This window comes from Hippocampus comes, unplaced genomic scaffold, assembly GCF_001891065.2.
Source record: "Hippocampus comes isolate QL1 unplaced genomic scaffold, H_comes_QL1_v1.1 scaffold234, whole genome shotgun sequence".
In the NCBI taxonomy this organism is placed as follows: Eukaryota; Metazoa; Chordata; class Actinopteri; order Syngnathiformes; family Syngnathidae; genus Hippocampus; species Hippocampus comes.
The window spans coordinates 352,637-373,584 of record NW_017805479.1 but is presented as its reverse complement, the minus strand read 5'-3'; the positions used below and the strand labels follow the sequence as shown (position 1 = coordinate 373,584).

The window sequence follows — 20,948 nt, the reverse complement described above, 5'->3', positions numbered from 1 at the left end:
TATATATATATATATATATTGGAGTGTTCAATAAACGCAACATGTATGTTTTTCAAATGATGATGAGTGAGAGAACCCGCCTTAGCACGGGGGAGAACATGTTAACCACACAGGAACGCCAGAGGTGACATTCAGACCCATGAACCTTCGGATTATGAGACAGACGTGCTAACCGTTACAATAGCAGTCAAAAGTTTGGAAACGCCTTGAAATTCAAGCTTTAACTCTTGATAATGCACAGCTGTGAAGTGAAAGTCTTTGCAGGGCTTAACAGATCATCCACATCATCAAAGCTGATGAAAAAAATACCAAGACGTACAAAACTGTTATCTGGGCAAAAGGAGCCTACTTTGAAGAATCTAAATCATAAAACCTTTTCTGTTTGGATTGCAGTAACACTTTTTTGGTCACCCAAATATTTCCATCAATATTTTTTTATCATGTCAATGAGTTAAGTATTAATGTACAAATGAGAAAATGTTTAAACACTGAATTACACTGATCTATATTCCACAGCACCAGACACTTTGAAGCGCTCAAGGTCATCTGCATAATTGCATGCTTGTTGTACTACAAATACTGCTACTGGCCATTTTAAAATGGTACAATGATTTTCTGCATCAACTGTACAACTGTTGTAGTATTGTACAGTGATAATTTTACAGTTTGGCGGCAGCGGGTCCCAGGGACTCGCTGATCAGAAAAGTGTGAGTCACATTCTGGATTTAGAGAGTCCCAAATTTCGAATTCTGAAATGGTCTACTTATTCAATTGCATATGATAATAACACAAACAACAACATACAGTATACATACAATTATAAACAAATGCTGCAAAAATTTAAATAATTCAGTAGCAGGCCTGAGGATTTCGGAAATTCGCGGGAACCGTTTTTCGGTTCCGTCGGATTACCCAATGGAAAACCACGGTAACTAATTTTGGGTTCCGTAAACGTTCATCATGGGAACTGACGATTCATACGAAAAATCAGATTGGCATTCCCATTTCTTAAATGTCATAATTAGTAGACCTTTGTGAGGTTTTTTTTTGCCGCTATCTGAAACTTTCATCCGCGCGATTCCTCAATTTGCGGACTAAAATAGCAACCCGCATGCGCACATAATGTTATCTGTTCCGTCCCCCCCAACACTGAAAACAAAACAAAACGAAAGTAAATTAGAAGAAACACACCACACCACAAACACAGATACAGGCACAGTGAAATCGCATTGATCACACAGGAGAGATTTGATCGCGTACAGTCAACTCGTGTGCGGTGACTTTTATGGTTAAACTATTTTTCGGTACCGTTAAAATGACGCCACGGAAACGACACGCTACCGGTAACGATTGTTCTCGTGAAATCCTTAGGCCTGCTGTAGGTTTTTTTTTTTTTTTTTGACTGAGAAATTTCCTTGCGTCCCAAAAACGCACATTATTTGGAACTGTGCGTCCCGCGGGAAAATTATGCGTCTAGGACGCGGGACGCAGAGGTAACGAGATGGCTGATTGTATTCTAACACTCTTTGATACTTTGCACATTGTCTCACAGTTGTCATTGGATGCTACCACCGCACAACAGTACACTTACATTACGGAATGTCCTTCCATACTTATTTGTCATGTCCTTGTTTATGATTATACAAGTGCAGTATGTACTACCGGAGACAAATTCCTTGTGTGTTCTACATACTTGGCCAATGAAGATGATTCTGATTCTGATTCTGATTAAATACTGAAAAGTGTTTCCGAACTTTTGACAAGTAATATATCTCACTTTGCTGCCCCGTAACTATATAATTTTTAGAATGTTTAACGTTCTGTACCTGTACACCTACTGAGTGATGCGTCATATTATAAGTATAGTGCATATGTAATCAAATGTATTAAAGCACGAGACCCTGGAGGACAATCTCTTTGTGGAGTTGTGCGTAGCTTTTTGTCTTTTATGCCAAACTTTCGGAAGTCGCGCACAACACTTTGGGATTTGGTATTCTAAATGATGTAAAAAAATTTATCGTCCAAGTGTAATTGGTGAGTCAGGGGTCTCTTTTAATTCTAATAGTTAAAAACATGTCCTTAACCGCCGCAAACACACTAAACTGCCACTGTCCTTTTTACATACAGACACATGTACACATTCCAGGTTTGGCCAGTGGGTCTAAGTTTTTCCTCTCCACAGACAGCTGCTGTCTGCACATTGAAAGTGGATCTAGTGGGCGAGAGACAGGAGCAAACAGATTTCATTTGATAGCTGCAACACATGTGCCATGTTTTAACATTCACTTCCTCGAGGAAGGCACCAATCTGGCATTCTCTTGAACTCTGACCTCGGCGCTTAATTAAGCCCACATGTGTGTAAACACTGAATGCTTATGTACACATAAGGGCCCTATTTTCAAAGTCAGGCACCCGTGCACTCAGCGTAAAAACGGGCGCAACTTCATTTTGGTGATGGGGCCAGTCTAACCCACCCTGTTTAGGACCGCAATGCACCTAACTGGGCATTCCAGGGCACAGAGCTGCCGCGCCCCCAATGCACCTGACGATTTGGTCACAGTAAGTAGACTGTGCTTGGCGTAAAAACGGGCGTAAAAAAAGGCGACACAATTTTGCTGGACATGACGTAATTAGGTTGACATTTTCAATCATTTTTCATGTCTTATGAAATCGTACAAAGATCGGGCCGTCCTGGGACTTAGGTCATCCAGTTCTAACCTGTTTGTGAATCTGGTAGACCACGCAGCACGTCCAAGGCGTTCTGGGAGACCGAGGCCATTTTCTATTGCACTTACCCCATCACACCTGTCAATTTGGTGTGATGGGGTAAGTACACTGAATTTTAGACTACCCAAAAGCAGCTGTAAATAGTGGCACAAATGGTGGAACACGATTTGGGTGTATTTGATCAAGGCGCAGACAAACAGATTGTGTATGGTGGATGTCATTGTCTTTTACTGATAAATATGACAGCAGTGTGAGACAATCTGTCTGAATCATTATTGCAATCCACTCAATGAATGAATTATGATTATTATCATCTTAAAAATATTTGAATAGCACCCCCCTGACAACTATTAGGTGGGAGAGAGTCAGACACGGGAATGCACGATCATGGGTGCAAGACAGTCTCCAATTGCCCACGTCACATGCGTGGCCAATTACATCATTCGCAAGGGGAAATCTTGCAGTATAACTGTATAAAGAATCTTTTGCATGAACCATCTCATGCACAGAGCCCAGCAAGTCTGTTTCTGCTTCCGCAATGTCAAGAACTGCGTGTGCTTCGACCGCCTTGATTTGAATGGAAATGAGAGTCATTTCGATTGGCCTCGAGTTGGCTACTTTCCATCCAACAACGACACAAATGCCCCCTTACGCCCAATTTCTACCTGTGCCAGAAACATACCCCAAAAGAGAAAACTCCATTCATGTGTCCAGTTAGACTGCGCTTTACGTTAGACTTGGGCAAGCACATAAGGGCCCAATGAGCTTAGAAGTGTACGTTCACATTCTGTTCAGGTGTTCGCAGATGATGAATCCAACATGATTGGCCCGTATTTAATGCAGTTTACTCGGCTCATTCAGTTTGCGATATGCGAACATTTCTCTCGTTCATCCCAAGGATAAAATATCGACTCCTGACTGATCACTGTGGGAGCACTCTGTTATATTTGCGTAAGTGTTGTGCTGAGTCAGCTGCATCCAGATGGTATCTCTGCGTGTGGTTGGAGCGTCGCACAAATGACTTCACCCTGCACCCTCAAAGCACCACACTCCCACCAGACGCTATTAACACTTGATGTGATTGGCTCAAGCTGAATGACACACACTGTCAACGAAAGGAAGAGTGGAGCAACATGCATGAAACCAATTAGAACACAGACACAGGGTCGTTGTTGGTTTATGGGGCTGTTGAGAGTCGTAGTGTTGCATTTAAGGATGTGCGTCACTGCGCATGGATGGCAACCTCGAAGGTTTCAGAAGAGGAAGAGACCATTGTTATTGTCTTTACAATGGAAACACAAGCGAGTGCCAACCTGACACACGATAGATGATGGATAGATAGTAGGGCTGGACAATCAATCCAAATGTAATTGTGATTTTGATTTTGGCATATTATAAAAAACATTATCATCAAAGAAAAACACTTAATATGCCAAACGGTGCTGTTTGTTTGCAAATCCCCGACGTGAAAGCGCCCTGAATGCAACGCGTTGCTTGCGCAACAAGCATGGGATGTGTACTGGAAAATCCCATGAATAATTCTCTTTTTTTCATTTGTTGTTTTTTTTTTTTTTTTAATGTAATAAAATGGAGGGCGGCGGTTATACATGGGCCTTAATAAGAACTGAAAATTTTTCATATTTAGACGTTTACCAGTACCTATAGGCAGTACTTTGTTGTTGTAAAAAAAAAAAAAAATAACTCATTTATAGTGCATTTCTTGCACACCGTAATTCAATATGATTTACGAACTGACATTTTAAAGCAGTTACAAATTGAGAGAATTAAATGTAAAGAAATTTAAAACTAAACTTTCTAAAAATGCGTACAGTGTAAGAATAAGATTTTCGAACACATGATCTTCAAGGAATTTTTGTTGTAATGTCAACACGCACATGATATGGCGCAAAACACGATACCGGAGGTCACATGTTTGCCGAGGAAGTCCCAGGCTTTGTGAAAGTAAAACAAAATAAGTAAAAATAAATATGACAAGATGAGGGAGATGCTTATTCCTGGTTTCAATGTCTGCAAAGATACAATGCAGGAACGATAAACTGCAATGCAAGACGCTTGAATTGCAGTGAGATTTGATGTTTCGGTTATTTTGTACCTATCAAAAAAAAATGGTGTTTAAGAATAAATTGCAGGGATGAATAGGCGTGGGGGAGGTGATCGTTGTTTTTAGTAGCAGAGTTTTTGTAGTTGAAGAAATACAAGTTTTGACATCAATGAATAATCATTTTAAAGAATCGGGATTTCAATAAAAATAATTGTAATGATTATTTTCCCGTAATTGCCCAGCTCTGAGAGAGAGAGAGAGAGAGAGAGAGAGAGAGAGAGAGAGAGAGAGAGAGAGAGAGAGAGAGAGAAAATAGACAGTTACTAGAAATATTTCTGTAACTCTTAAGCAATTACTGAGCTCAACTTCTGACTAGCTTACGTCATCACTAGGGATATTCTTTTCGCAGTATGTCAATCTTGTTAACTCATTTGAAACGGCGTCGCTCAAACCTGAATACAAGTGCAGCGCGGAGAAAAAGCAGCTCAGTGCAAACTCCACCCCTTGCCTCTTCCAGGCTCTTCCGATAACTCCAACTCCTCAAACTGTTCCTGTTATCATTTTCGAAAAAAGAAACATTTGTAGAATACTTTTGCTGCCCTTACTTTTCGCTTCTGGTCCCCACAGGTTAGCATGGGCCCTGCTACAGTTGGTAGTAGGTGCCTGCTGCAAGAATCGGCATGCCACATTTCACCGACAGGGATATCGGGGTCAGTTCATGTGATAGGGCAACTTCAACTTGGTGTTTGGCAAAACCAAGATATGGCATTCTTTGAAGTGAACCCCAAATATATATATTTTTTTTTACCCTTACTGTACTCATTCATTCATTTTCCGAACCTCTTGATCCTCTTACTGTACTCAATGTACACTAATTAAAACCAAGATGATGAATGATCTGTGATGTCTGGCGCACCATTACACCCCTAACCGATAGCAAAAATTTATACCATAATTACCATTGATACCATACCATTGATTGATACCATAGATCAATACCATACTGCTATTTGTCATTTCTGGAGTTTGTTTGTGACCTCGGTGTGATGCCGGGAAAGGACTTAAGTGGTGCAAGCACTGTTTCACTTTGTGTGTGTCCACATTCGTGTGTGTGTGTCTGTGTGTGAGTGTGTGAGATCAGTGTGTGGTTTTTGTTATATACAAGAGTGATGGATGTGGTTTTCCTCTGCAGGGAAAACTGGAGCCAAGACCATTTATGTGTGCGTGTGTGTGTGTGGCAGGAAACTGTCACACTGAGCTTGGAGGTTTAGAAAGTACACGAAAGTTTGTAATATGTTATAATATTTAAGAAATGAATTATTCCGCATGGCGGTATTCATTTGGTTCCTTGGGGTTAAGACCGCTATCGTCACTGTTGTGGATTTCTAACTCATTCTCAAACAAAAATATACACTAAATACCTCGCATCGCTTAGAATTTCACCACATGGAAACTTTTGTCATCTGTGAATTGATTTAGAGGCATACGAGCCCACTTATTCAACTCGCTGACCGGCACGAGAAGGTCAAAATGCATATCAGACACGGCTTTTATTATTGATGCGAACCATGCAAAGACATGTTAAATGAAAGGCCTCTCTGACAGTATCAGTCAAAAGTGAGTGTGATTGTTTGTATTGATGCAGCTCTTGCATTGGCCCTTGGAAAAATGTTACGCATCCCTAATGAACTTGCTGGTGAGAGTACGTTTTGCGTTTGTTAACACCAAACAACAGCAAAGACTAACAGAAAAAACCTGCTTTGCCACAATGTATTAGCATTAGCATGTGGCGCAAAACAAGGTTTTAGTGAGCTGGAACCTGTAAAGGTGAATTTTTTCACGGTAAGACGGAGTTTGCTCCGTCTTACCGTTGTATTCACAAAGGACATTGCATTCATGACACACCAGAGCAAATGCACCCACAAAGTTTGGCTGCGGAGTGTAGTTAGGCCCTGATTTCCAACTGGTTGCAAAAAGCCACATATGGCAAAGTATAAATGCTGGCTGTGCTCCAAGAACTCTATGGCAGAACAATGGCAGTTAGATTGAGATAGATGAAATGTGTCGCAAATGATTTGTATACCGTTGTGGAGCCCTATAAGCAATGGTTATTTGATCACAAATGGTGCAGAGAATATCACGTTACTCACAGGGATATATTCTTTATCCTCTGCAAAAAATCCCATCATTGGAGCTTATTGGGTCATGAAGACTAGTAAGAAAGTGAATACTGACAAGCGAAGACCCACCCTCTCCTCCGTTTGTTTGTGTCACTGTTTTAAAGTTGCCACCCAGTTGCCAAGGCAGGCCAGGTACATTGTAATGAGCAGCAGAATGAATTGAATGGCAGCATAACATTTTGTAGCAAACCGTTGAATTATTTCACATTATAATGAATTACTCTTTGCCCTTTATTTTCGTAGACAGCACACATGAACTTGCCATAGAACTGACACATCTTCATTTGTAGTTAAGGAGGTCTAGTTCACCGTCTTTGGGAATTTGTCAGACCGTGCTGTGCCATGGTGATCGAGGACTTTTTCTTTTGCATGCCCCAAGCCCACATGACAATTTGTATATACTTGTAATGTATGTTTACTTTATATATTTTATGTAATATGGATTTAAATGGGAACAGAGCTCCGACTGACATTTTAAAGATTTACATGCATTCTGAGTTTTGTGATGAACATCAAAGGTGACACAGATTTGCATTCTTGCACGTCAACAGAGTCTCTGATTCAGTAGGCCACCTTCTGTCACAGTGGCAACACACAAGTTCTGGCAGCCAGTTGTCGTGGCAGCTGTTTCAGGCTATGCGCTGCCTCACCTGTCGCCCTCTTAAGACATGGAGACACACGCATGCACGCGCGCACACACACACACACACACACACACACACACACACACACACACACACACACACACACACACACACACACACACACACACCAGCAATTTAGTAGTCTGCAGCATCATCAGTGTGAGCAGAATTTGAAACCACCTGATGCATTATGGCTAAAATACTTTGATAGTCCACCTACCTGTAATTTTTGGGTATCATTTGGCCTGGACGTGTGTGCCTGTGTATTTACAGCTCTTACAGGTCCTGTGTGCGTGTGCGTGTGCATGTGTGTGTGTGTGTGTGTGTGTGTGTGTGTGTTTGTGGGGGGGGGTACAGGGCAGGGTGGTGTGTTTCAGTGTTAATGGCTCTAGCAGGATTGCGTGTCAGCCTTTAACATGGACACGTCTGGAAACATTGAGTGAGCATGTGTGTGTGTGTGTGTGTGTGTGTGTGTGTGTGTGTGTGTGTGGTAGCGGCTTCCATGACCTTAACCCTGCAGTTTGTCATGTGAATAGTCAGCGATAACATAAATCCAACACACATGCAAAGCACACACACGTTGGCTGTACACTTTTTCCCATAAATTTAGGTGCGGTACCACATTCTTATGACCTCCTGTTTATTTTAGCTAATTCGAATATACTTACCTTTCAATATGGGAGGGGAAAATTGGGAAAGCAGAGGCTATAAAAAAATCAGCACAGGATTGGTTCCTGTTGTAGAGATGTGACCTTGTGCTGACAAGTGAAACATACAGTACTTCAAACATATCCTAGTGTATGTATAAGATGTTGATACGTCAGTTTTTCATCTGCTGGTTTTGTATTCAATGTCACGTGTATACAGTATTCATCAAAACACCCAACCTTGAGACCCCGCCTCCCCTTAATGTGCATATTCATGATTTAAGCACAAATTTGGGCATGCACACGGTTTGTGATTGGTCCCAAATGACATTTTCATGGTTTCACAATTACAGTGCTGTGAAAAAGTATTTGCCCCCTTCCTGATTTCTGTGTTCTTTGCATATTTATCACACACAAAGGTTTCAGTTCATCAAACTCATTTTAATACCACACAGAGACCACCCAAGGAATATAAAATCCAGTTTCTAAATGATTATTCCATTTACCAGGGAGCAAAAAAATTAAAACCTATCTGGCTCTATGTGAAAAAGTAATACCCCCTCCCCCTCTTGTTAAATCACAAAGTAACTGTGACTCGGAAAAATTCCTCGACAGCCATGTGAATGACTCATCACCAATTATCGCAAACTTGATTTCAGTTATTGCTGCCAAGGTTTGCACAACCCATTAGTAGATTCAGGGGGCAATTACTTTTTCACGGGGGGACAGGTAGATTTGGATTTTTGTTATTGTTGTGCCTTAATAAATTAAATTGGCATTTAGAAACTGCATTTTGTATTTCCTTGAGGTTTCTGTCTGTGATATTAAAATTGGTTAAATAAACTCAACCCCTTGTGTGTGATAAATATGCAAAGAACACAGAATCGGGAACGGGATATACAATATTTTCACTGCACTGTATAAGATATAAGATATCCTTTATTTGTCTCACACTGGGGAAATTTACAGTCTACAGCAGCAAGATTGTGGGTAGAAAGAAGAAAGAAGAAAAACATATACACCACTGAAATGAATTGGAAATAGGGCCCAAACGATTTATCAGCCAACCGATCAAATTGGCCCATATAAGCTCTTTTAAGAATGGTTGAATAACAAAATTTTTACGCATAAACACATTACAACATAAAACGATGACGATGATGCTCAAACCTTCCAAAAAAAGTTCCCTATTTTTTGCCAATTTTTCTCTCTTTTGTAGCATGAAATAAATTCTAAAGGTCAAAGTATTGTAAAACTGTTAAATGTTCTGCACGTAATTCATAACTTTATTGTTGTAAAAACTAAGGGACCAAAAAGAATCTACTTTATATGTATTTTTTTCATTAATCTGCCAATTAATTGGTTAGCGAGATTTTATGCCACATATGGGAATCCGCATTCGTCTAAAAAAATAAAATAAAATAAAACAATGAAGATGTGATAAGAGTTGGAGATTATCTGATGGAATCTATTTGTTTACATTTGTTTTTTGGGCACTTTTTTGTTTTTTTTGAAGACCCAAGAAAACAACTAATATTCAAATGCTATCTGACACAAGATACAATGACTGAAGTTAAAGAGCAAATTCTTCTTGTTGGCATTATAGTGGTCACAATTTTCTCCCAATCTGATATGTTTTAGTCATTATTGATCGGTCAGTACAAGTACAGTATGCTCTTGATTTTGATTAGTACCCCACACAAGTCTACATTCAAGGCGAAGGTCAGATCACATTCATTTTTGGTGCTCTCCAAACTTAGGTGACTTAGGTTACAGCTGAAGATCACAGTCCTGACTATAATGTGCCTTGAGTGAAGCAGGCCTAATCTGTATTCCCTCCTTTCCTCTTTTGCTGGAATGTAAATGAGGTGAGAGGGAATGTTTATTTGGACCAGTTATTCATTCACGCTTATTAGACTTTCATTCACTCGGTGATTTATGCTCATTTGAGAAAGTCAGAGTTCCAGCTTCTTCGTGATGTGTGTGTGTGTGTGTGTGTGTGTGTGTGTGTGTCTCTGTGTGAATCTGAAGGCTTGAAAAGAACCACGAAAAAAAACAAATGCTGTCTTTTATTGGCCGCATAAAGACAAAATGTTTGTGAAGGCTTCCAAACTATCCATTCTATTCTCTTCCAATTTCTGCCACCCTTCCATTGGTGGACAAAGAGAGGCCACTTTGAGATTGGGAAAATGACAAAACCCAATGCTCCTCTTCTTGTAATACTTGTAAATACTTCCGTTAACTACAAAGTGGCTCTAACTTCTTTTTCACCTTATTGTGCGTCACATACGTGACATATAGTCGGCCATCTTGCCAGCAAAAGCAAGACACGCCATGATTTGCCATTACAAGCGATACATCAAACTAAACTACAATTTGTGGTGGACATGGGAATTTGGGTGAAAATTGGTGAAAATGTTTAAAAAAAAAACGTTGAGAAAAATTCACGGAACCGTGTGTCAATAAAACATAGCTGACATGTGGTGAAATCATTGAGGAAACAGTGGATTGTAGTGAAAACGTAATGGCTATGATTTCATGGGAATTAATTACACAGCTATCGCCATCAGAAGTCAGGACCCTTCCATACTGTACAGGTAGAAACATGGCAAGAGCGTTTAAAAAAAATGGAAATTGGTAAGATTGTTGAAAATTTGCTGAAAATGTGTAAAGAATTGCTAAAACATGGTGACATTGTGATGGAAACATTGGAAAGTGGCAAACACGTGGTGGAGATATTTCGGTGATGACGTCACACTATTCACGGAGCACACGCAGCTCTTGCAATCATTAGTTCCCACAGAACTGTGTTGAGATGTGGCGAAAACTTGGTCATGGCTATGATACGCTGTTTAGGTCGCGGGCGTGGCTATTGACATCATTTACCCTTCCGAACTGTACTGCAATGTGGAAATGCTGTGGCGAATGCAGTTGGAACGTGATGAAAAATGAGACGTGGTCAAAATGTGATCGAAAACCAGTGGAAACATGTCGTTTGTTTCATCACGGAAGAATTGCACTTGATGACAAGTACGACAGAAGTCAAAAGTGTGGACGTGGTGTTGGCTGTTTTCGTGGCGATGTTCACGTGTGTCCAGTCAATTCATTGGCTCCAAGCTATTTAGTTTGACATACATATGCTGCTGCAATCACGTCTGTAATGTATGGCGACTGTGGACACACGCACGGATGGAGAAAGCACATGCCGGATGAAAGTTGTGTGTCTGAGACAGAAACGGAAGACAAAAACTGGAAAAAAAAAAATCATAATAATTAAAAACCCCCCTCCCCCCAAAAAAGTTAGCGCTAAAAAGGTTTGATTAGAATCTTAAACACACGACAGTAGTCACAAAATGTGTGAATGCTGTAAATCTTTGACATGAAAGCAACACTTTGGTCATTCTTGTCCTGTGGGGCAAGCGGCAGGAAGTGTGTATTGAAGTTTACTTCACATCTTGATGTAAAAAACTTCCACGATGGCTGTTAGAGTAAAAGCAAATCACAAGCTCACCATTTTTCGAACGTTTTGACTGATTTGCACCGGATCATTCACAAAGCAACAATGTGTTTGGAAGCGGGGAATGCGGCTTTGACCAAAACTCTACTTGTTTGACAGTCGGCTTGATTGAAACATCAATGTCGTGTTATTTATGTTTCCCTTTATTTATATATACATATTTACATTGCAAAAGCAACAACTATCTCTCAACGCCATGATGCCATCTGTGCCAATCGTCGAGATAACAGGACGCAGTTGGTCAAAACAAGGTGACATTTTCATCGGTTGCCAGGATGGGTCAAAATGAAATTTGGGTGCACAAGTTTCATCATCCAATCAGCGCGAAGTATTGTCCTGATGGTCCCGCCTTTCCCGAGCAGATCACATTGGAGCAGTCTCCGATTGATACTGTGGAGAACTTCTTTGAGTGATTCACGTATCAATCGAACTCTTGCCGGGTTATCAAAAACTTGGGAACAACTTGACTTAATTCAGACTTGACTTGGACTTAAACTACATGACTTGACAAGTCTGCTTGTTAATAGAATTGAAAAAAAAATCAGCATTTTAACACATTTTGCAATTTTAGAAAGAAAAGGAAGTAAGAAAGAAAAAAATAGCATTTTTGTTTCATTCACGCCAATCTGACAACCCAGTCAGCGATACCGGGGCTTGTGTTTGTCCTTGGAGACAAGTCAGACAGTTTCCTGTGTATGTAAAATGGCAAAAAAATTCTGCACACAAAATTCTCTCTCTCTCACACACACACACACACACACACACACACACACACACACACACATACACACACTCGGACTTGCTGATGTTGGCAGCAGACTCGATTCTCACTTTTCCTTCCTTCATTTCAAACATACAACAGTTTTTCAATGCAAATCAAATTGGTTCTTATGTCAAATGACTCAGGGCAACATGTACCCAATATGTGGCATAATAGCTCAGCACAATGGCTTTGTCACCAAAATACTGTATTTTATTATATGCGTGAACAAACATTTTGTGACACACCTCATCATTAACTAATGAATTAATTGTTGCCAATTCTTCATCTTATCAAGACATGTTGGACGATCATATTCTTCCAGTTTGCGGGGACAGGTTGAGGGAGACCATCTTGTTATTTTCTCAAAACAAGGTCCAGGGTCGCTTGGATGAGTTTGCACCTCAGGCCTGTCTAGAAGAGCTGTTGTACATGCAAAGCGGGGAAACAGCTCTCACATTTTCCACCTGAAATTGAAATATGAATGGGAAATGAAGACAAAGATGATATGCATTGCACCTCATTTTTTTAGTATCCCTATACGTGTAGATGAATAAATGAAATGACTGTAACTACTGGAAAAGACATTTGCTGTGCGTGAACCTGCGTTTTATTGTCTTCTCACCCCCTCCTCAATCTTCTTCTCTTACCAGCATGGCGCTACACGCGGCTAAGGGGACTATAGCACCTTCAGAAACCCCTGTAACCCCCAGTTAAGCCCCTCCATCATTTTGTTTCATATTCTAAAATATATTTGTAAATTATTTTCCGAGCCCCCCTAGCTCCACTCTAGTCACAGGCGAGGAAAAAAAAATCCTTGAGCTGTGCTTGTTCTCTTAATCGCCGTTGTTGAGGGAGGTTGCTTCTGTTTTGGGAATAAGTGTCTCGAAAATTGCCAAAGAAAAAGCAAAACCCACTTGCAGAAATAAAACATTTGACTCATCTTAGCGTGCAAAGAAAGCGCTTTCAAAAGTCTTTCATTGTATTTCACAGTATGATAGTATTGGGGACATATTAAGTAACAAATACAAAGTAGTAAAATTATTTTGTAAACGTTTGAATTTGTGTGAAGGTAACGTTAGAACTCCATCTTTTAATCCGAGCAGGGATTTAAAAACATTCATCTTTCGCACAGCAGGAGTCGGACATTCAGGCACATCCCCACCGCTCATGAGAGAAGATTACGATCTTGAGAACCTGCAAAAAAGATGGTGGGTTACAAACCACATTCTGTGTGCAGAACTGTCCCGCAAATGCTGAAGTTTCAAGTGGTACAGTTATGAAACCCCAAAATGTTGTTTGAAAGGCAATACGAAGGAGCAGCAGAGGAAGACATTTTCCACAACATTTTCAGAAAGGGCTTGTGTCAGCGTGCGGCTCTTTTTTCCCTCGCAGGAATGTTGATCTGATAATTGGATTAATTATAAAATCGTAAAGCTCCACTGACTGTCTCTTTCGCTTCTTTTTTTTTTTTTCGGGTTGCTGCAGGGTCTCTGAGGACTGAAGGCATTAAGGCGTCTGATGTTCTGCCTGTCTTGAAGGAGAAAGTGGCCTTCGTATCCGGTGAGTGTCATCAAAATCATCACCCACCCACCCGTTGAGAGACTTTCACTTCACTGCGACGCTTCCACGTGACACATTTTTCTATAAATTTCAAAGGTTAGATGTCAAAGGTTTAAGTTGCAAGACTGTTGGCTCTCTTTCCATTTTAATTTTTCATGTACGATCAACACCTTTAAAAACGCCTTTTGCCATTTGCTGTCGAATGAAAATGACATCACAAGTACTCAGGTAACGACCAATCATGGCTCACCTTGGGAACTTCACATCAGCTGTGAAATATAGGTTGTTTGTACAGAACAGAACAAAGACAAGAAACATCAACAAATCAGCACCCAATCGTCATGCCTTCAAGTCTGATATTAGAAGCGAAGGACGGCAGTGTTTGCAAAGAGATCATTCACGAGTGAAATGTTATTACACCGTTGAGTTTCTTGACGTCATTTTTCTTAAAATGTTTCACGCATTGTCAAGTTTTATTGACTTTCAAGCACGGTCAAAGCTATATTTGCGACAAGTTAGCAAGAAATAATGGGCACAGAAATGTATGGGGATGTAGAGTACATGGCAAGTTCACAAAAGTAAATACATAGGGGCTCGGGATTGGCTTAAATGGAGTTAAAAGCATGCAATGGTGACTGCAGTAAAATGCATATGGCACTTGTTGCTTTCTGCATCCATCCATCCATTTTCTGATCTGCTTTATTCTCACAAGGGTGCTGGGGCATGCTGGAACCTATCCCAGCTGTCTTTGGGCAGGAGCACCCTTAACTGGTTGCCACTAAATTGCAGGGCACTCATTGACGAGCAACCATTTAGCGCTCACAATCACACCCAGGGACAATTTAGAGCACAGGTGTCAAACTCAAGGCCTGGGGGCCAGATGTGGCCCACAAAAACAAATCAAACATGTCAACTTACATGATGCTAGCTAAAATCTGTAACACAATTTAAAATTCTCATCTGCAAAAAATAAGAAGGATATTGTAAGCATTTTCTTGTCACCAAACCCTTCATGACAGTAACTTAAAAAATAGGTGAATAAAATGTTATTTTTGACTTCTTTCTATAGTTATTTTATTATATGCGTGAACAAACATTTTGTGACACACCTCATCATTAACTAATGAATTAATTGTTGCCAATTCTTCATCTTATCAAGACATGTTGGACGATCATATTCTTCCAGTTTGCGGGGACAGGTTGAGGGAGACCATCTTGTTATTTTCTCAAAACAAGGTCCAGGGTCGCTTGGATGAGTTTGCACCTCAGGCCTGTCTAGAAGAGCTGTTGTACATGCAAAGCGGGGAAACAGCTCTCACATTTTCCACCTGAAATTGAAATATGAATGGGAAATGAAGACAAAGATGATATGCATTGCACCTCATTTTTTTAGTATCCCTATACGTGTAGATGAATAAATGAAATGACTGTAACTACTGGAAAAGACATTTGCTGTGCGTGAACCTGCGTTTTATTGTCTTCTCACCCCCTCCTCAATCTTCTTCTCTTACCAGCATGGCGCTACACGCGGCTAAGGGGACTATAGCACCTTCAGAAACCCCTGTAACCCCCAGTTAAGCCCCTCCATCATTTTGTTTCATATTCTAAAATATATTTGTAAATTATTTTCCGAGCCCCCCTAGCTCCACTCTAGTCACAGGCGAGGAAAAAAAAATCCTTGAGCTGTGCTTGTTCTCTTAATCGCCGTTGTTGAGGGAGGTTGCTTCTGTTTTGGGAATAAGTGTCTCGAAAATTGCCAAAGAAAAAGCAAAACCCACTTGCAGAAATAAAACATTTGACTCATCTTAGCGTGCAAAGAAAGCGCTTTCAAAAGTCTTTCATTGTATTTCACAGTATGATAGTATTGGGGACATATTAAGTAACAAATACAAAGTAGTAAAATTATTTTGTAAACGTTTGAATTTGTGTGAAGGTAACGTTAGAACTCCATCTTTTAATCCGAGCAGGGATTTAAAAACATTCATCTTTCGCACAGCAGGAGTCGGACATTCAGGCACATCCCCACCGCTCATGAGAGAAGATTACGATCTTGAGAACCTGCAAAAAAGATGGTGGGTTACAAACCACATTCTGTGTGCAGAACTGTCCCGCAAATGCTGAAGTTTCAAGTGGTACAGTTATGAAACCCCAAAATGTTGTTTGAAAGGCAATACGAAGGAGCAGCAGAGGAAGACATTTTCCACAACATTTTCAGAAAGGGCTTGTGTCAGCGTGCGGCTCTTTTTTCCCTCGCAGGAATGTTGATCTGATAATTGGATTAATTATAAAATCGTAAAGCTCCACTGACTGTCTCTTTCGCTTCTTTTTTTTTTTTTTCGTGTTGCTGCAGGGTCTCTGAGGACTGAAGGCATTAAGGCGTCTGATGTTCTGCCTGTCTTGAAGGAGAAAGTGGCCTTCGTATCCGGTGAGTGTCATCAAAATCATCACCCACCCACCCGTTGAGAGACTTTCACTTCACTGCGACGCTTCCACGTGACACATTTTTCTATAAATTTCAAAGGTTAGATGTCAAAGGTTTAAGTTGCAAGACTGTTGGCTCTCTTTCCATTTTAATTTTTCATGTACGATCAACACCTTTAAAAACGCCTTTTGCCATTTGCTGTCGAATGAAAATGACATCACAAGTACTCAGGTAACGAACAATCATGGCTCAGCTTGGGAACTTCACATCAGCTGTGAAATGCAGATTGTTTGTACAGAACAGAACAAAGACAATAAACATCAACAAATCAGCACCCAATCGTCATGCCTTCAAGTCTGATATTAGAAGCGAAGGACGGCAGTGTTTGCAAAGAGATCATTCACGAGTGAAATGTTATTACACCGTTGAGTTTCTTGACGTCATTTTTCTTAAAATGTTTCACGCATTGTCAAGTTTTATTGACTTTCAAGCACGGTCAAAGCTATATTTGCGACAAGTTCGCAAGAAATAATGGGCACAGAAATGTATGGGGATGTAGAGTACATGGCAAGTTCACAAAAGTAAATACATAGGGGCTCGGGATTGGCTTAAATGGAGTTAAAAGCATGCAATGGTGACTGCAGTAAAATGCATATGGCACTTGTTGCTTTCTGCATCCATCCATCCATTTTCTGATCTGCTTTATTCTCACAAGGGTGCTGGGGCATGCTGGAACCTATCCCAGCTGTCTTTGGGCAGGAGCACCCTTAACTGGTTGCCACTAAATTGCAGGGCACTCATTGACGAGCAACCATTTAGCGCTCACAATCACACCCAGGGACAATTTAGAGCACCGGTGTCAAACTCAAGGCCTGGGGGCCAGATGTGACTCGCAAAAACAAATCAAACATGTCAACTTACATGATGCTAGCTAAAATCTGTAACACAATTTAAAATTCTCATCTGCAATAAATAAGGATATTTTAAGCATTTTCTTGTAACCAAACCCTTCATGACAGTAACTTAAACAATAGTTGAATAAAATGTTATTTTTGACTTCTTTCTATAGTTTCAGTCATCACGGCCCTTCAAGGGAAACGGTAATTATAATGTGGCCCGCGACAAAAGTGAGTTTGACACCCCTGATTTAGAGCGTTGCATGAACCTGTCTTGCATGTTTTTGAAATGTGGGAAGAAACCGGAGTAACTGGAGAAAACCCACATGAGCACAGGGAGAGCATGCAAACTCTACACAGGAAGGTCAAAACAGGGGGAGGAAACCGGAGTACCTGGAGAAAACCCACATGAGCACAGGGAGAGCATGTAAACAAGGAAGGTCAGAACAGAAATCGAACCCTCCACTTTAGGCCAAACAAAAAATATTTCAGACAACATGAAATTTAAGCATTGGGTCGGTAGGTAGGACAAAGTTTTTTTTTTTTCCATCTTTTTTTTTTCCAACCAAATTTTAAACAAAATAACCATAAAACATTCTGACTGTTTCAGAACTCAAAACCTATCTAGTTACACGTTGTAGACCCACCTACCTTGGAGTTTTCTTCTGAAATTCTTTGTTTTTCTCTTTTCTGAACGTGCTGCTTTCATCATGTCGACACTTTCTGTTTTTGCCACTGTTTCTTGTGTTTTTTCTATCCATCTAAATCAAATCGATCTTAGGTCAGGTAAAGTATTTAAAACTTGAAACACTGACATATCCATATCATCAATGTCATAGAATTCACAGTTGGCACATTGACACTGTGCTATTTTCACGTGGTTTATACTCGGCCCGTGGTGTTCATCAAATAGTTCGCTGAATTTTTTCGATACATCAACGGATGTACATTACAGTGCGAGCATGCAACTGTAACACAGAAAACGCGGTTTAAACTGTCGTCGGAAATCCGGTACTTGATGGCCACTATCCTGCATATTTTTGATGTTTCCCTCCTCCAATACATTTGATTCAAACGATCGGTTCATCGGCAAGCTCTGCAGGAGCCGAATAATGACCCTGATCATTTCTATCCGGTGTGTTGGAGGAGGGAAACATCGAAAACATTAAGTATTTGAACAGTCCTGGGTTTGGATAAATATGTTGTCTCTCCATTAATCAATTTGCTTGAGCAATTCGAGGCGCATACTGACAAAAGCCATTCACAGTAACATTCACCTCGACAATTTAAAGTCTTTATTGAACTTAGCATGCATGTTTTTGTAATATGGGAGGCAGCCAAGAGCACTCCGAACCAAGATTCAAAGACAGAACCACAGGTCAGTCAGCCAGATATGCTGAGCAATGGTCAACCACGCTGCCAGTAATCTGTCGTTTGATTTGATTCTTTATTTTAATCCCATGTGTGCTTTTAAATTAAACTCACTCCCACGTCGCGGTCATCTGACTGATGTAATGAAGTGTCAGGAGTACAAAGTGCTGTGCTCAAACCATCAGAAAGGGTATGTGGAACAAGAGACGAAAGACATCAGAAGCAAGCTTTTGTGCAGCTTTAACGCACAAAGCTCCAAAGGACACATTTGCATATTTCGTTTGTGCAGAGCTAAATGTCAGCACTTCTTCTTGACCACGGTATCATTAGGGACTGTAAACCTGAATCTGCTCTACAATTCTTTGTTGATCGTTTAACAGAGCACCATTTACGTCGCCTCACACTTCCACTAGCGGTGGAGTAAAATATCAACAGTGTGACTGTGGATGGGCGTAATAGTTCATTCAATACCCGTATTGTGTTTTATTGTTTTTGTTCCTGATTGTAAAAGTGTCCTTGGGTGTCTTGAAAGGCGCTTATAAATAAAATGTATTATGATTATTTATTATTATTTGAAATTTGGTTGAATGTGTGCAATTGATCATTGATGAATCCCGTCATGAAACAAGTGGAGCAAAATGGATTAGCTGCAACCGGCAGAGGCACTGTTGGTTTACGCTCAACTAGTTTCCTGCAAAGGTCCAACGTGACATCCGCTCAAACCATTTCCTTTGTTTGGCTGACAAGTAAAGATTCACGTAACTTGTCCAGTCCAGTACCTCATTTTAACCCTTGCATGCACCCTGTAACCTGTAACATGATAAGCTGTCCACTGTGGTAACCGCTGTCCCTGAAAGGGTCAATGAACCTCAATATGGCAATGTTGTAAAATCAACTAAGGTTTTGAGCAAACCATTAAAAAAATTGGCAAGAGGCGTGGTACAGCCTAAACTGGTCAACGGCTCATTACAGGGCACAGTCAAAGACAAATACATTTACACTTAAATTCATCCCTCAGGACAATTTGGTCTTCATTGAACATGATGTTTGTGGAATGTGGGAAGAAGTCAGAGTACCCAAAGAAAACCGACACAAACATAGGAACAACATGTCAACACAATGATGCCTTAGCTAAGATTCGAACTCTGAACTTCTGAGCTGGGAAGTGGATGTTCTCCTTTGCATGGTCATTTACCGGTACATAGAACTATTAGTTTTATGCTGAAAAAAAAAACAGACAGTATATTTATGGTGTTATATGAAGTTTTAGTTTGGTTTTGTAATCATTTGCTGGTTATGTGTATGCTTGCAAAAAATGTAGTTTTTGATCACAGTTAACTGTTTCAGGGACAGCGGTTACTACAGTGGACAGCTTATCATGTTATCGGGGTGCATGAAAGGGTGAAATATATATTTTGCCTTTTTTTTCACTGAATAATTACGCTACTTTGAGATTCCTGACTGATCTAAACACCAAGTGGTACAAAATTGCGATTCCCTTTAAAACGTTTGACAATGGAAAGACAAAAAAACAAGGTTACCATATAGAGAAAACTGTAGTATTTGGTGAAAAGAAAGCTTTTTCGTGCTGCTAACTACAGAAAAAATCATTAGCTTTCTCCCTGCCTGCAGGATTTGCCCAGGCAGGAAACGGCCAGGGAAAATCATCCAGGGCGCTTAACACCCCGAACATATGACTTATGTGAAATTCTCGCATCTGGCAGGCGTTACACATGAGCGTGTGCCAAAACAAGCAGATGCGAAAAGCGCCTTGCTGCACTCGCCACTCAGCTGACCCTAACGCGATTTGCACGCTGAGCTTTGGGGCTCCTCAAGTCGGGAGGACCCAACGCAAAGGCCCTCTTGTAATTGCTTTGTTTGTTCTTGCTTGTTATTATTCTTAGGCCAAACCAATCGCCTTTTTTAGAGCTTTCCCACAGTCAAAAGCCCACCAAATTTAGGAGTCATTTTTGATCCAAGTGAATCGTTACATCTCAGAATTATCTGGAAACTGTCACCTTCAACTCAAACCGACAGCCAGTTTAACATGAAATTTGGTTGGCATCAAGCGTGTTGGGCTTATTGGGTCTGATGTGGTTTGTTTTAGGCCATCAACATTTTGTGTGAATGCTACAGCTAAATGTTTGTGTATGGGCGCA

The 20,948-nt window shown here is 40.5% G+C and overlaps 1 protein-coding gene across 1 annotated transcript in view; it reads left to right on the top strand.

Annotated features, from left to right (window-relative positions):
* kalrna (kalirin RhoGEF kinase a) overlaps positions 1 to 20,948 on the top strand; it is a 142,463-nt gene that overhangs the window by 23,133 nt on the left and 98,382 nt on the right. Inside the window, exon 2 of the mRNA XM_019875685.1 lies at positions 14,026 to 14,100. Coding sequence (XP_019731244.1) covers positions 14,026 to 14,100 — 75 coding nt within the window. The remainder of the gene's footprint in view (positions 1 to 14,025; positions 14,101 to 20,948) is intronic.